The sequence below is a fragment of the Panicum virgatum genome, chromosome 7N, assembly GCF_016808335.1.
Source record: "Panicum virgatum strain AP13 chromosome 7N, P.virgatum_v5, whole genome shotgun sequence".
Classification (NCBI taxonomy): Eukaryota; Viridiplantae; Streptophyta; class Magnoliopsida; order Poales; family Poaceae; genus Panicum; species Panicum virgatum.
Genome location: NC_053151.1, coordinates 38,275,001 through 38,290,862, shown reverse-complemented (window position 1 = coordinate 38,290,862; position 15,862 = coordinate 38,275,001). Strand labels below are relative to the sequence as shown.

Here is a 15,862-nt window from a genome sequence, read left to right as displayed (position 1 = left end):
TTTATCAGGGTACTAGACAATATCCAATTCATCTTGATCATCTTCTATTTTTATTACGGAAGAGGTCCCCAAATCTAAGGAAGAAACATTTATTTGTGATTCTATTGGTAAACCATCCCGGTCTACTAAACTACACAGAAAAATATGTGCTACATGCTTTAGTGGATCAGGTTATAAAGAGGCTTGACAATACTGAGTATGTCCAAGTGCCAGCTTAGTTGAAGTCTGAATTTGGAGAAGCGTGGTATCATCTGGTTAGGGGTTCTCCAAGCTTTTATAAAATTAGTGGCATAACTCAGTCTCACGGTATCAAGTTGGGTTTCTAGAATGTTTCAGGTTTGACCGGAACTTAGTTGCTCATCAATCCATGGTTAGTATCTTTTGAAGTATTTGTTCTATAAAAAAAATTTATGCACCGACAAATATGATTATATTATTATATATTTATAAAATTTCATGATTACTAATGAGATTTTTTTGTATTAGTTTAATGAGCTGTCATTAGCTGTGGCAGCTTTGCATATTTATTTCCACTCCAGTTGACCAAAGTAATCGAATGTTTGGTAAAAAAAAAAGCTAAAGAAAAATCTCTCGTTGCACATTGATCTTTTTTCTCATGATAGATCACTCCACATATATGTATATTCTCATCTTAATTTGTTTTTAGACTATCTAAATGAGTATTAAACATATCTTGTATTGCAGCCTTTCTAATCGCAAGGCGAGTACTGCAAGACATATGCAGGTGCCGTGAAACCCTTTTAGGATTGAGGAGATGAGAGCTGGTGCCGGATTTCAAACAGAGAGATGAAGAAACTTAATGTCCAATGCAGCTATCCCATGTTATTCACTCTATCTACTATTCTATTCATGTGTGGAACATATATAATTGTGTGATTTTGCTTATGTTAAAGCATGTGATGTATTATAAACTTATTCATGATTAGCTATGGCTTGTAAACCTTATCTTTGTAAAACCGTAACCATGTGTGAAATGTGACAGGTTTATCTATTATTATTTAATTTTGTTAAGTTATACATCCAAAGCAATGTTCCACAAGGCGTTGATCCGCGCTCGCCTAGGCGCGCTTATGCGCTAGGCGGCGGGGTACTGCCTCGCCTAGGGGGTAGGCAGTACCCCAGGCGGCGGCGGCTCATCGGCGAGGAAAGGAGGGGGAAAAGGAGGGCCGGCGAGCTGTCCCTGGTGCGCCGCCGTGCAGATCCGCCCAGGAAAGGATGCGTGGGGGATGCGGGAACGTCCGGCGTTGGCGAGGGAGGAGGGGATGTTGGGCGCCGGCGAGGGAGGAGAGCTACGGCTGATGGGGAGGCGACGTCGGGCGGCGGCCGTGGAGGAGGCTCGTCGGGCGGCGGTGGCGGCGGCGGAAGCAGGGGCGAGAGCGGAGGAGACGATGTCGGGGCAGGGGCAGGGGCAGAGGGGTGGTGAGGCGCTTGGGTGAATGGATAAGGTGAGCGGGTGGGCTTTGGGCAATCATGACCAGCTGGGTAGTGCGGCGCTACGGCGGCTGTCGTAGGCCATGCCGCGCCGGCGCTGGTCGTGCATTGCCGCCCCGCTCCGATGCATGCATACTGGTAGATACAGATAACCTAAAAGAAATTTTTAACTCAGCATGGCATCACCTTTCTCATCATCCTTCCTGCAGCACTTAGCGCACAAGCTTTCTCCCTACCATATTTGTCATGTTCCGATTGAAATATAAAAAAACTAATTATACACTAAATTATAGGCAGAAATATCAGATCTTTGGGCAAAGAGTATCTTTTCACAAAACGAGAATTGAGCTAATGTGCCGCGTCCACTAACTTAAGAAATTAAACTGTACATTGAAGAATGCTACTAATGCCTCCAGAGTTGCGTGCTGTTAAACACAAACATTAAGCAACCATCACGTGGAACACCAAAACGCGCCGCTAAATGCTACTGGAGGAAAGTTGTTTCACTTCAAAAGATTGGGTGCGGCGCCCAATCAAGCGTTGAAAACCGTGTGCAAGAAGAAATCTAATATGGTGCGCACTGGCACAAACCAAAGCCAGCGGCGACTCTCCAGCAGATGGATCGAACATCAATGGAAAAGCAGCGGCCAATCACACTAAGCAGGAAGCAGGATGAACTCGAAAGTCATATGCATGCATGTACTATCAGATGTAGACAGGCAGGTATATGTAGGAGCTGATGCAAATAGATAAGGGGAGAGGGAAGAGAAAGGGGAGCTCACGTCATAGCAGTACCCAATGGCGCCGACATCGTTGACGAAGTTGTTCACGGAGATCATCTTCTTCTTTGAAAGGCCCTGATTGGAGGCCGATGCACAGATCCAGTAGTGCCGCGGCCCCAACTGCCCCCGGCGGTGCCAGCTCAGTCTCGATCATGACGGACATCTTGTCGACTCTGTCGTCCAGTGTAGCGACAAATGGCGCCGGGCAGAAGACCCGATCGGCCGAAGCCAAAGGCGAGGACGGAGGCATCTGATTCGCGTCCGCCGTTTCAAGAGCAGAAGCCGGCGCAGCCGATGTTGCCAGCGCCGGCACCAGCGCAGTGCGGGGCACGAGGAGCTTCCTGAGCGCCCCAGCTGCCGCCGACGGAGCAGCGTGCACCATGGAGACCGAGAGCCTCGCCTTGTTCCTGCGCAGCACCTCTGCTGTCGAGTCCGTCGTGGCACGCCTCATTGCCTTCGCCTTGGTCAGGTCAGCGCCTTAGATGACCAACGACGCATGGCGCCATGGGCGCCGGCTGTGCGCCGCGGCGGGGAACTATGGCTGGGCCAGCCGGTTGAGCTGGGAAGGCGAGGGAACCAGGACCATGGCCAACATCGCGGCCGCGGCCTCGCCTCGCTTCCATCGCTTCATCGAGCCGCTCGTCCAGCAAGAGGACGATGACGGCCGGTTGTCCCGATGCAGAGCGGGAAGTTGAGGAGCGCGCGGGAGCCGCGCATGCGGTAGGCGGCGCGGTCGCAGGCGAGCGCAGCATTCTCGGCGGTGTCGTAGGTGCCGAGCCACACGCGCGCGCCGTTCTTGGTGGGGTTCCGATCACCGCCGCGAACTTGCCCCACGGGCGCTGACGACGAGGTCTCTCTGACTTATAGTTGTCCAACGGGCCGAGAATTAGGCCGGCACGATTAGCCTAGATAACTAATCGTGCCGGGCCAGGCCGGTCCAATATGCCAGGCGGGCTACATGGCCGTGCTAGCTCGAGCCCGGCTAGGCATCTGCACCAGGCCGCTACTCTCTCAACTCAGAATGATTTGAAGATTTCAAATCTAAGATTCAAATTCACAAATACATTGAAGATTTCACAGAATCACAGATACACAGTTCAAACTTAATCAATGATACATCATACACACACAAATCACAGAACAGAAGCACATTTCATGATAACAAATTTATTAAATTGAGTTGTTTTGGGTGTTGCCTCGTTAAAAACCTTTGTAGGTAAAACCCCACACCTCGTGAGGACAAAACCCTGCAAAGGAAAAGAGTACAGCCACCTCTAAATGTTCAAATGTTCATCACAAGTTCAAGTCTTGCACTCCACAGTCCACACTACATAGTTATACAGATTCAACATCTAGATATAAGTTTTCAAATGATTCTTCAAGTTCTTCATCCTCTATGAGGTGTTGAAGTCTTGCATTGGCTTGCTCCCAGTCCTTGATCAGAGCCAACATCTCCACGACCTCAGGGCCCAGACGCCGTCGTCGCTCCTCGATAATCCTACCAGTCATACTAAATGCAGATTCTGATGATATTGTTGAAACAGAAACAGTCATTACATCTCTAGCTAGAATTGAAAGAACAGGATATGATAGCTTATGCTCATGCCACCAGTGCAAGATATTGAAATCATCATCATACTGGTTAACAGTATCACTGTCCAGGTAGGCAGACAATTCAAAACCAGATGCTAGATGAAAGTGATCGGGTGCTCTAGCATAAGAGGAGGAGGGGGTGAATTAGGCACAATTAAAACCTTAACCTATGGCTCCAACTAGTTTGCACAAAACTTAAACTAAAACAAGCTATCTAGATGTGCAACTACGGTTCACCTTAGTGTGAAACTCTCATCCCAAAAGAGTTTTGCAACCTATAGCCAATCCTAGCAAGATACTACACTAAAAAAGTAAAGGCACACAAGTTGCAATATGAAATGCAGAAGCTTAAATGGAGGGATGAGAGGAAGCGAACTCTCGACACGAGGATTTATCTCGTGGTTCGGTTTGCCACAAAAGCGTCCCTACGTCCACGTTGTTGAAGCACTCACTAAGAGTATCGCTTCCGGGCAATCAAGTCTCTTCTGTGAACACAATCACAGTCACCTTGATCCCGATCTTCACTAAGGGAGATTGCCCACGAAGGAGGGGTCTCTGTCCCCCGCACAATGTCGTCGATGCCGCTCCACACCAAGCCGGAGGGTCGTTGACTTGCCGGCGAGCCACCAATTGCTCCAAGGGGCCGGCGCACCGTAATACAAGTGTGGTTCACTCTAGAACCAGCCGCAAGGATCTCAACCTTGCTTGTTCACTCACTCAAGAGCTAATCTGGCACTCACACTTTACAAAGCTAGTGCTAAAACCTAAGGATATGATCAATGAGCTCTTGTATGGCTTGGAGGTGTTTTTGGGTGTCTATGAGATGTCTTGGGACTCCAGCAAGCTCAAAATGGCCGGATTGAGGCGTATATATAGGTCACCAACTCAAGAGAGCCGTTACTAGCCGTTGGCCAGTTTTCTGCGTAGGCATCAGAACTTCCGGTGCATAGGGCATCGGTTCTTCCGGTCACTCTGCGCTCTGAAGTAGCCGTTGGCCTCTCTGACACTGCTGCAGCAACTTCAGGGACCATCGGATGAACCGATGCTATAGCATCGGAACTTCCGGTGCATTTGATCTTCATATAGCTGTTACACCTTGCTGACGTCATTGCACCGACGCATTGCTCCGATGGCCATCGGTTCATCCGGTGCTGAAGGCTTGGCTGCTGCACGCTTGACATCATCTCTGGAATATGGTACATCGATTGCACCGATGCCTCTGAATGGACCGTCGGTTCAACCGATGCTACACTCTTTCTTCAGTTGATCTTCCTTTGATCTCCAGAGGTGCTCAGACTTGCACCGATGACAGGGCGTCGGATCTTCCGACAACCATCGGATGCACCGATGCTCATGCATCGGTTAAACCGGTGCCTCTGTTTTCTGCCGAACTCGTCCAATGCATCGCAGCGATCAATTGAATCCTGCAGAGAGGACATTAAGGGACAACGCTGATTTCTTTATAAGCAAAGCTCCTGGACTTACTCGAGGACGAATAAGGTTTAACCATGGGGGGAATGTTGGCGCTCCTTAAGTACCCATTTTATCCCTTGTTTATCCTTGATAATGGCATGAATTTAATATCAAAATCACTAACTGTCCTAACCGCGGCCTAATTATTGGTCATTTTCACATTTGCACATATATTTTGGAGGAACTTCATTTTTGCAGGGTTTTGGCCTATTTTGGAGCATGAAATAACGAGGTCCGTGATCGAGCGCTAACACGGAGAAAGACGAAGGCCAAAGCCCAAAGGAAGGACCAAAGCCCACGTTGATTCGAAGCCCATTCATGCACATCCATCCTCCAAGAGAGCCCAAAGGACCAAGCCCACGAAGATGAGATCAAGATACTTCGGGATTAAGCAAGGCAAATGAAGATTTAAGGAAGGATTCCCTATCATATCCTTTCCTCGAAGATATCTCCAAGATAACAACGTCCAAAGGGGTGCAATCGTGAAGGACGTAAACTCTAGAAGATGCGAGGAGTCTACACGCGAAAGATGAGACCAAGGCGGGCCCGAAAGAGGGTAGGCCGGCCGGCCTAGGCCCATGAGCCGGCCGGCCTAGCCCGTTTCCGAGGCGGTTCGGCCTCCCCTTCGACCGGTGGCTTCCTCGGCTCATAAATAGCTCTCACCTTATTCAACTCGGGGCATCCATCCACCCAGAACTCAACGAAAACCTAGGGCCAAGACCGGAGGGAGACGACGGCCGCCGCAAGTCTTCGAAGTTGTCTAGGAGATGGCTTAGGCCAACCCTAGCCGCCATGGCCTCCCTGCATGGTTGTGTCATGGTGGAGTTCATGAGCTAGTTGGAGTTGTCGATGGTATGTACTCGGTGGTGACGATCCAAACGAATCTATTATGTGAATAATGTCTTCATGTCATCCGATCTATTTAGCGATCAAGTATCTCCTAGGTTGACGCTTGGGAGTACCTCTTTTGTTGATTTCGTTCTTTCTTTGGTGTACTTGTTCTTAGATCTATTCTTAAGATAGGTCACTTAGGGTGTTCTTGTAGCCGTGGTGGCTAAGGGTTCATGCCGGACATACCAAAGGGGTTCGACACATCTTCGTGCTCTGAAACTACTCTACCGATAGGGAGCGCCGTGACAGGGCGTAGCCTGTGTAGGATTTGGGGTTTCGAGGGTCAATTTAAAGGTCGCGATTTAAAGAGGCTTTTGATGAGATGCATGTTGTACTTACTCGTTTAGCTAGAACTACAACTAGAATGCGTGTGATAGGCTTAGTCATACATTCGGTCATGCTTTATCCTTACCGATATTCATGGATGAATCAACCTTTACACAACACTCATATCTATCAAAGATTTACTCTATATGTGCAATTCATGCTTCATGTTAGGATAGATCCGTTAGATTAGATGGAAAACCTTAGGTAGTTCTTTGTCGATCCACGGATTGATAAACCTTGGGGAGTACTCTAAGGAAAAAGCTACCACGATCCGTGCGTTTGCGGTATACAAATTGGGGCGCTAAGGAGCGTCAACACCAAACATTCCATTACTTTGGTCAATTGGAGTGGGAATGAATATACCGTTACTTTGTTCAATTGGAGTGGGAATGAATATGGCAAAGCTGGCACAGGTACTGACGACTCATCGGACTAATACAAAAAAAATCTCATTAGTAATCACGAAATTTCATAAATACACAATAATATAAGTACATTTGTCGGTGCATTAAATCATTTCACAGAACAAGTACTTCAAAAGATACTAATCATGGGTGGATGAGCAAGGAAGTTCCGGCTAAATCTGAAACATTCTAGAAACCAACTTGATACCGTGACACTGAGTTATGACAGTAAGTTCTATAGAAGATTGGAGAACCCCTGACAAGATGATACCACGCTTCTCCAAGTTCATACTTTAACCAATCTGTCACTTCAACATACTCAGTATTGTCAAGCCTCTTTATAACCTGATCCACTAAAGCATGTAGTCCATACTTCTCTGTGTAGTTTAGTAGACTGGGGTGGTTTAACAAAAACATCACAAACAAATATTTCTTCCTTAGGTCTGGGAAACTGTTCCGTAATAAAAACAGAAGATGATCAAGATGAACTAGATATTGTCTAGTACTTTGATCAATGAAAATGGAACCCAGAATAATGTCATGGAGGCGTTGATAGTCAGCCTCTCCTCCTACTGGCTATACCTTGGTGGAGCAATAGCAGGATTTATTATGACATGACCATCCACTGACTGTTCCAACACACATCTCGTGCAATGTGCCCATCAATCAATACGCATGCCATTAAACCATGGATTAGAAGCTGAGAAACATGGGATAAGAATACTACACTTTCAGAAAGCTTTGTTGACCTTCTCAAGTATAAAGGAATTGGGACAGATTTATGTAAATATGTGGAGTTGTTATTTGTAATATCATCATATGTTCGATATAGTATGCCGAACTTTCTTCTCTTTAACTCAAGCTTAGAACAAACTCCAATGTGGTACTTCAAATGGCTTGTTCCAGCTCCATTACCAGCTACAAAATCTTTTTTACAAAATCTTTTTTACAACGCTTGCATATTGCTTTATAAGTACCATCATCTATCATAGTCAACTCAAACTCTTTCCAGACAATTGACCAATTTTGTATTAGATTTGTATTAGCAAGCAAAATTTCTGTACTAACATCTTCCTCTAAACTTGGTTCTTTCAAAGTAGAAAAGTAAAAGAAATACATATTCAGCAGTGGACAAAAAAATCATAATACACAAGGAACTGAAATTGAAGTGATTGCATTTAAAGTATAAGAAAAGCAGTTGTGTGAAAAGGATTCCTTACTTGAGGTTGACACCTTCAGAGCACATGTTAATTGAGTTGTTTTCCCTCTCTTATGTGCCATCTGAGCTTCCAACAATCCCATGAGAGGCCATCCCATGAGCTTCCATTTAGCTACTGCATACATGGTTTAATTAGCCGTTGCATATCCACTTCATAAGCTAACATATTCAGAGATTAATAGCAACTTTCAGAAGCAACTACACTGGACTCAAAAGCTAACATATTAAAAATATTAATAGCAACTTTCATAAGCATCTCTAAATCACCAGCACCTGATGACCTCTGTGTGCTGAATTATTATTTTTCTCTTCTTCCTACGAAATTGATGCAGATCGAGTGGCACCTTCATTCTTCACGAGGAAGCCGCTCGCTTTCAGTCTTCACGACTTCAATCCCTGTGGTCGCGCATCCCATGAACTTTCTATCCTAGGGCTCCTGTCGTGCGCCGCCGACGCTGCGATCCACCGAGTGACTACTCTCTTGACGACGTAGGGTCTACGTATAGATCTAGCTACATTATTTTGCACAGAGTAGCTACCAGTCATACTGAGTCGTTTCAAAAAAAAATTCAGTCAATTTTGATAAAAATCTATAGTGTGAGCGCGATGTTTTATTTCTGGGGTCTAACTCTTGGTGTGGAGCTCACGTGTACGTCTAGCCATACCGTTTTGCACAGAGGAGCTACCAGTCATATTGAGTCGTCGCAAAAAAGAATTCAGTCAATTTCGCTAAAATTTTATAGTGTGAACGCGAGATTTTATTTCTGGGGTCCGGCTCTTGATGTGGGGCCCATGTGTAGTTCTAACCACACTACTTTGCATAGAGTAGCGGCTAGTCATACTGAGTCATCTCCAACAAATCTCAATAAATTTCGATAAAATTTTATAGTGTTAACGCGAGGTTTTATTTTCACGGTCCGGCTCTTGACATGGTGCCCACATGTATGTGTTGCCACACTGCTTTGCATAGAGTAGCTGTCAGTCATATGAAGTCACCTTTAACAATTTTCAGTCAATTTTGACAAAATTTTATGGTGTGAACGCAATATTTTATTTCTATGATTCAATTCTCAAAGGGCTTATATTTGTATATATAATTATACTGTTTTGCACAAAGTATTTATTTCAATCTAACTTTCTAGCAGGCTCAGATGGTGTGGTTTGATTTGATTTTTACATAGTATGGGTTGGTTTGGAGTGGTTTATGTTAGTATATTTAATAAAACTAGTTTGGTGCAGTTTTGATTTGGATCCTAAACCATTAGCACCTTGATTCGTGATCTCTTCAGGGAGTGAGCAAATCTCAGGTGATAGTCGAATCTAGGGAATTCCATTTGACAAAGGATTGAAAGGAGTCGAAAATGAAAGCTCTCCTCTGTATTCCACACCTTTTTTTTTTTTTACTTTCACCTTTTCCTTTTTGCAACGTGTTCTGTCTACCGAGAAACGCAAGAGCTCAGCATCGCATTGAACTTTTGTTATCTTCCGATTAAACCCAATCTGGAAAAAGGCGTCGTTATCTTCCTGTCGCGTCTGGAATTCTCCTCTGACGTCTCAGAACTAAAGGTATTTCCTGCCGATTGCATTTTATCCGAGACTGGGAGCAAACTCGGGGCCTTTTCATCTGAGAGACAGGTAATGAACTCATGCATTTGGCTGTGCTTTTCATTCGAGACACGCAGCGAAGATGACTTTTAGGAGCCCCAGTGATGACTAGTAGTGGCAAAATGACCAGCCGTCCAGCCCGGAACCTCAAAGTACCCAGTTGTTCAGAAAAGCACCAAAGTTTTTAGTTTGGAGATGCAGGGGATCGAACCCCGTGCCTCTCGCATGCAAAGCGAGCGCTCTACCATTTGAGCTACATCCCCAAAATCTTGTGCATTCATCGAAAAAGTCCTTCCAAGTTTCGGAAGAAAAAAAAAACCTCCCTCCGAGTCCATTTTCTAGTCGATACCTATCCGGATTTCCTCTCTATCTAAAATAGCATAAAAGTGTTGAAAACCATGCTACAATTGTTGAAACTATATTCACTACCACTAGTTCGAAATCTCTTTTTTGGGTAATAGTAATAAGATGAGGAAATGGATAGTAATCATGATTCTTTTTTTCGAAAACGCAGGAGAGTTGTGTTTCTTTGTATTAAGAAAAAGAAAATAGAGTTTGGTTACACATCGCGGAGCATCACATGCTGATAGTACTCATGATTCACCGGCTAAACACTGACTTCATGATTCGTCAGCTGCAGTGCCACAATTTGCTTCCAGGAAAGAGCCATCCATCTCGATTCTTCCGCGTTAGTAGGACCGCTGGTCTTTGTGCATTGACCATGGAACGAACTCGGCAGATTCCTTGTAATGGAGCGAAGGATTTCCGCGATCAACATCACCGCCGATCCTTACTTTCTCGTCGTCCTACTCCCAGCACCGTGCAGCGAAGCCGGAGAGCGCCACAAGTGTCGCCACGGCGGTGCACCGCGAGGCCCATGATGACCCGCCACCGGCCGGAACAGAATTAGAATTAGGGGACACGGTTTAGTTGGCAGCTTTCTAATCGCCATTAACACGCACACGCTACGCTTCGTCAGCCACAGTCGGTGCACGGGATTTGCGATTTTTATTGATTTGGAACGAGCATCGTCGTTGTGACAGCTCGGCTGATGACTGATTGGCCTTGTCTTGTTTTTTTACTTAGTTTATTAGTCGTGGTTTCTTTGTACTCCGAAGTGTGAGGAAGGGTCTTTTTGGTTGGAATTTGCTGTCACGCTGGTCTTTATCAGTACCGTCGCCCATACTATCCACACACAAAAAAAATTAGGAAAATGTTGGGTCTTATGACTTGTGATACCAATGTATCTTGAGTCTTGACACGTATGTTCTGTACTCCCTCCGTTTTTTAAAGATATTAACGTTCTAGTTACACCTTGCTTTGGAAATGATCTTAGATAATTAGGTGAGTTAATAAACCTTTTTTCCAGTTACATTTGCTGTTTCAGTTGCTGTGTTTTCCGGAGACTCCGAATTTGCACTGAACGTGATAAAATGCAGGATGGACTATTCACACTCTGAGTACGATTTCAGACCATATCAGAAGCCACAAAAGAAATATGAAAAAAAAAGAGAACAAACAAAATCATGCTTCATGAACATACACACGGCACACCCGTGCACACGTGATCCTGTCCTCCAGAGAAGATCCCACACCACAGGGCCACCGATGCGAGAAGACAAGGGCAAATCAAAGAGTTGGTTAGGGAGTAATAGCTGCTGATTCATCGCCTCATCAGTGACACAACACTGCAACCTGAACCACCAGGCCAGGCTGTGTCCGCACCGCAAAACACCCTTTCGCCTTGATCGATTTGATCTGATTTGTTTGGGCGTCGCTTTCCCACCACACTGGGGGTGCTCGGCCCAAAGTTACAGAAATGTATGCTTCAGGTAATGCCATGTGTGAATACTGCTACAATGTATCTTATCTTACTATTACTAACTGAAGGCTTCTTTGAAGTCTCCATGTGAAGCCCACCTATGATTTTAGATGGGCACTCTAAAAAATAGAGAAATTTTAGAAATTCTCATAAAAATCAGAAACATCCCGCCATCAATCCAACAACTCTAATCTTAATAGTCATTACATCTGTCATTTTTTCTAATAAATTACCCACCTCAACTATTATAAAAATAGACTAAAGTAACCCCCTAAACATGTATCAAAATTACTCACCTCTGCAATTATAAAAAATTTAAAGTAACCTCCTAATCTTCGTGTAAATTATCCACCCATGCCAATATAAAAATAATGCAAATAACCCTCCAAATTTGCATATAAAATATCCAATTATGTTATTGTTAAAGTTAAAGTAACCGATAAATTTGAATCTAAATTCTATAACTATAACAAATATGATATTGCACCAATATAAAACTCTAAATTACTATTTTTATAATTATTAATATAGTATTTATGTTATTTTTTATATAAAAATACTACCTACTATATCTGTCACCATGTATTCATGTATAATGGAAGAAAGAATACTAGTTCACAAATAAATAGTTTAATTAAATATATATCAAACACACATAGAATTGTGATGCAAAATAAAATCTATTGCAAGTAGATAATGATAAATATGTATTTTAGAGTATGTGGTAGAATATTTGATAGATAAAAGAGAGCGTGAGATAGATAATTATAATTACTAGATATAACATTTATTTTTATAATTACTAGATAAAAGAGCACGGGTTTGAATAATAATCATGGGCATAGTTGATATAGGTTCCATCGATATTTCTTCAAGTTTTCAGTTTTCGGTTTGCAAATATTTGATAGTACTTGATTGTAAATGATGTGTCTCTATATTTAAAAGAAATGGAAAGTGGCAGCACATGTACTCATTCAAATTTAAATAACTGAGTGGCAGCACATGTACTCATTCAAATTTAAATAACTGAAACTACTGTTACTAGCTAGTAAGTACTTCGCAATCTCGTGCATCACGCTAACAGCGACCCATTGGTAGAGTTAGTAGGTAGTAGAGTTAGCTCCATTTATTGTAACCACAAAGATGCTGTGTCGCCAAGAAGGCACAAAAAGAAGAACCAAATCCAGCGTCGCTCGTCGTACTGCACACTGCACGGCCATGTCTTCCTCCTCCATGCGAACCATTCCCTCACAAGCCGAGCAAGAAACCGGCGGGGAAACACAGATCAACCACCAAGAACTCTACCAGCGTTACGCCAACTCGGTCTCCTCCTGGCCTAGAGCGGAAGGCCTGTCCCTCCTCCAACTCCACCGCCACCACCAAGGATGGCACGGCAGCCTGGTGTCCATTGCCGGCGCCATGGCCGCGGATGCGTGTTTCGCCGCGCGCCCCTCGGACATCGTCGTCGCCACCCTGCCCAAGTCCGGCACCACGTGGATCAAGTCGCTTCTGTACGCCACCGTGCACCGCCGAGAACATCCCCCGCAAGCCGCCGGCCACCCTTTCAACTCCTACGGCCCCCACGAGTGCGTCAAGTTCTTGGAGATCCAAATCTACACCGGCAGGAACACCAGCGCCGACGACCTCGACGAGCTCCCTGACCCGAGGCTCTTCGCCACGCACGTCCCGTTCGTGGCGCTGCCGGCTGCCGTGGTATCCTCGGGATGCAAGATCGTGTACATGTGCCGCGACCCCAAGGACACCTTGGTCTCGCTCTGGCACTTCGTCAACAGGTTGAGGGTCAGCAAAGGGCTCCAGCCCCTCCCGGTGGAGACCGCCGCCGCGTTGTTCTGCGACGGCATGTCGACGTACGGGCCCTACTGGGACCACGTCCTCGGGTACTGGCGGGCCCACCTGGCCCGTCCCGACCGGGTGCTCTTCCTTAGGTACGAGGAGGTCTGGAGGGACCCCCCGGCGCATGTCCGGAGGCTGGCCGCGTTCGTGGGCCTCCCGTTCGACGTCGAGGAGGAGGAGGGCGGCGTGGTGGACGCCATCGTGAGGCTCTGCTCGTTCGAGCACATGGGCGGGCTGGAGGTGACCAAGAGCGGCAAGACGGAGCTTGTGATAGGCGCGGTGGAGAACAGCTCCTTCTTCCGGCGCGGTGGGGTTGGGGACTGGGCGAACCATCTGTCGCCGGAGGCAGCGCGGCGCATCGACGCCATTACCGAGGCCAGGTTCAAGGGTTCCGGCCTCAACGTTTAGCCAGGGATCAATACCATAACACATATGAAATGTCTGTGCTGCTGTTCGATCAGTAGTATCGTACGTCCTCCATGTGATGTGTTTCTTGCATTGTGTTCAATGTGATTTCTGGTACTGGTCTGGTGAATGAATTTATTTTTGAACAACTGATGGTCCCTGAATTTAGCAAGCTCCCAACACCATCTTATACCTAGGGCGCCGTCCAAACCAACTGAAGGAGCTATACCATCACGTCACGTGTGCCTGGACTAGTCCTGTAGAAATAGCTGTGCTCAGGTACAGAACCTCTTGTATACCGTATACGTAATACAACAGCAGAGTTCGTCGCTAGTAACGGAACAAGCGCCTTCTTATTCGGCACGCACACGCTCACGCACGCTGCAAGCGGAAACCCCCTATCACGCCGGTATGGGCGGCGTCTTCTTGAACACGACCACATGAGGCGTCTGGTCGTCGGCCACGGTGAGCCACGCGCGGCCCCTGTCGTCCCTGAACACGCCCAGGTCCTGGCACTCGGTGGGGACCCCGCACCACGCCAGCGTGTACCCGTGGCGGTGCCCCTCGACGCGGAACACCCTCTCCCGGCCGCCCGCGGTCGGGGCCAGGACCGGGCCGGTGACAACGTGCCGGCGGGCGCCGCCCCCGCCCTCGTCGCCGCGGCCGGCGACGTGCCACTCGGTGGTCTGCACGCACGTCGTCACGGCGGCGAAGTGCACGCCGACGTCGAAGGAGACGCGCACGGTGCGGTCGCCGCCGTGCCCGTGCAGCGGGGTGAGGCGCACGGGGAAGCCCTTGCGGAGCGGGTCGGCCTCCTGCGCCACGAACAGCGGGCACCGGAACACGTTGGGCGCCATGGTGAGCCCGCCGCCCCCGCGGGCGGCCGGGAGCACGTAGTAGTCCGCGTCGGCGCTCAGCTCCTGCCCGTCCGTGTCGTACACCGGCGAGGGAGCCGCGGCGCCGCGGTAGAGGGAGATGGCGGCCAGGGCGACGGAGAGGAGGAGCAGGATGTGGCGGCGCAAGGCGCCGGGAACGCCGCCCATGGCTGAAGAAACCGCGGGCGCCTTTGCTCCGATTCTGCGTTGAAGCACGAGTGTGAACCCGTGACTTCGAAGCTTCGAGGTTTGCACGAGCACGAGTACCTCGGGTCAGTATTTATACCGTCGTGGAGTGGAGCTGCCGGGTTTCGTTCCTTCCTCCGGGATTTGCTCGTGACGTGAAGCCAGTTTCTTTGTCGTCAGGCCACACCGCGCGGTGCCCATCTGTACCCAGCTACCAGCGACTACCGGGAAAGGGAAACTGCAGCGGTGTGATGCAGCATGGCACTGCATTGATGGTGCATTCGTCCGTGTGCCTTTCTGGGAACAAGCAACGCAGCATTTGGGCTTTGGAGATTGCGGTGGTGCATCACCTCACCTGTTTTGGCTTCCCAACCAACCTATTTTGGCTCCGGCGGCGGAGCAAGGCGGCCGCCGGCGGGAGGTTGTGATTGATCACGGATCGGCGCCGATCAAGCTCGCATGCGCTACACGCGTACACGGAACGCTAGGCTCAGTGAGTAGTAGGCTCTGCTGGGATCAACTTTTGCATTGCATCACCGACCGCTCTCGGCCGTTCAGGCGTTCTGTGACTAGGGTTAACCAAATTGGTGGGAACCAGTCCGGTTTGACCGGGGCCGGTTACGGTTTGGGCCGGTATCAAACCGGCCCAAATTCAAAATTCAAAATTTAAATTTGAATTCATAAAAATAAAAAATTTGTTCATTTAACATATTTTTCGGGCATTTGAAGTTAAATCAAAAAACAAAAGGAAAAAAATAAGACGGCCCATTAAGGCCCACTTGGTAAACCGGTCAAACCGGCCGGTAAACCGGTCAAACCGGTAGCACTGGGGATTTTGAATTCAAATTTGAATCTAACCGATTTGGATCGGTTTCTGGTCAAACCGGTCTGGTATACTGGAACCGGAGCCCGCCGGTTTGACCGGACGGGTCGTATTTGTAAACGCTGTCTGTGACTCCGTCCACGTTGCACCG

General features: G+C 47.3%; 3 protein-coding genes and 1 non-coding gene across 4 annotated transcripts; 1 reads left to right on the top strand and 3 right to left on the bottom strand.

Moving 5' to 3' along the window:
- Positions 1–2,861: 2,861 nt before the first annotated feature.
- On the bottom strand, positions 2,862–3,788 carry LOC120681232 (ethylene-response factor C3-like). Its single transcript, XM_039962748.1, has 3 exons — positions 3,576–3,788; positions 3,465–3,481; positions 2,862–3,090 (listed from the first exon to the last, which is right to left on the bottom strand). Exons 1-3 carry the CDS (start codon positions 3,786–3,788, stop codon positions 2,862–2,864), a joined length of 459 nt encoding a protein of 152 aa, XP_039818682.1.
- A 6,148-nt stretch (positions 3,789–9,936) lies between these two features.
- TRNAA-UGC lies at positions 9,937–10,009 on the bottom strand. The gene has a single exon. It is a non-coding gene; the product is annotated as a tRNA-Ala (tRNA).
- A 2,707-nt stretch (positions 10,010–12,716) lies between these two features.
- On the top strand, positions 12,717–13,976 carry LOC120683107 (cytosolic sulfotransferase 13-like). Its single transcript, XM_039965127.1, has one exon. It carries the CDS (start codon positions 12,787–12,789, stop codon positions 13,828–13,830), a length of 1,044 nt encoding a protein of 347 aa, XP_039821061.1. The 5' UTR covers positions 12,717–12,786; the 3' UTR covers positions 13,831–13,976.
- LOC120683109 (alpha-amylase/subtilisin inhibitor) lies at positions 13,958–14,968 on the bottom strand. The gene has a single exon (XM_039965130.1). The coding sequence runs from the start codon at positions 14,868–14,870 to the stop codon at positions 14,229–14,231; it is 642 nt and encodes a 213-aa protein (XP_039821064.1). The 5' UTR covers positions 14,871–14,968; the 3' UTR covers positions 13,958–14,228.
- Between the last annotated feature and the right edge of the window lie 894 nt (positions 14,969–15,862).

Excerpts from the sequence above, each read along its gene's own strand:
- LOC120681232 (XM_039962748.1), bottom strand. The coding sequence starts at position 3,788 with ATGACTGTTTCTGTTTCAACAATATCATCAGAATCTGCATTTAGTATG.
- LOC120683107 (XM_039965127.1), top strand. The coding sequence starts at position 12,787 with ATGTCTTCCTCCTCCATGCGAACCATTCCCTCACAAGCCGAGCAAGAA.
- LOC120683109 (XM_039965130.1), bottom strand. The coding sequence starts at position 14,870 with ATGGGCGGCGTTCCCGGCGCCTTGCGCCGCCACATCCTGCTCCTCCTC.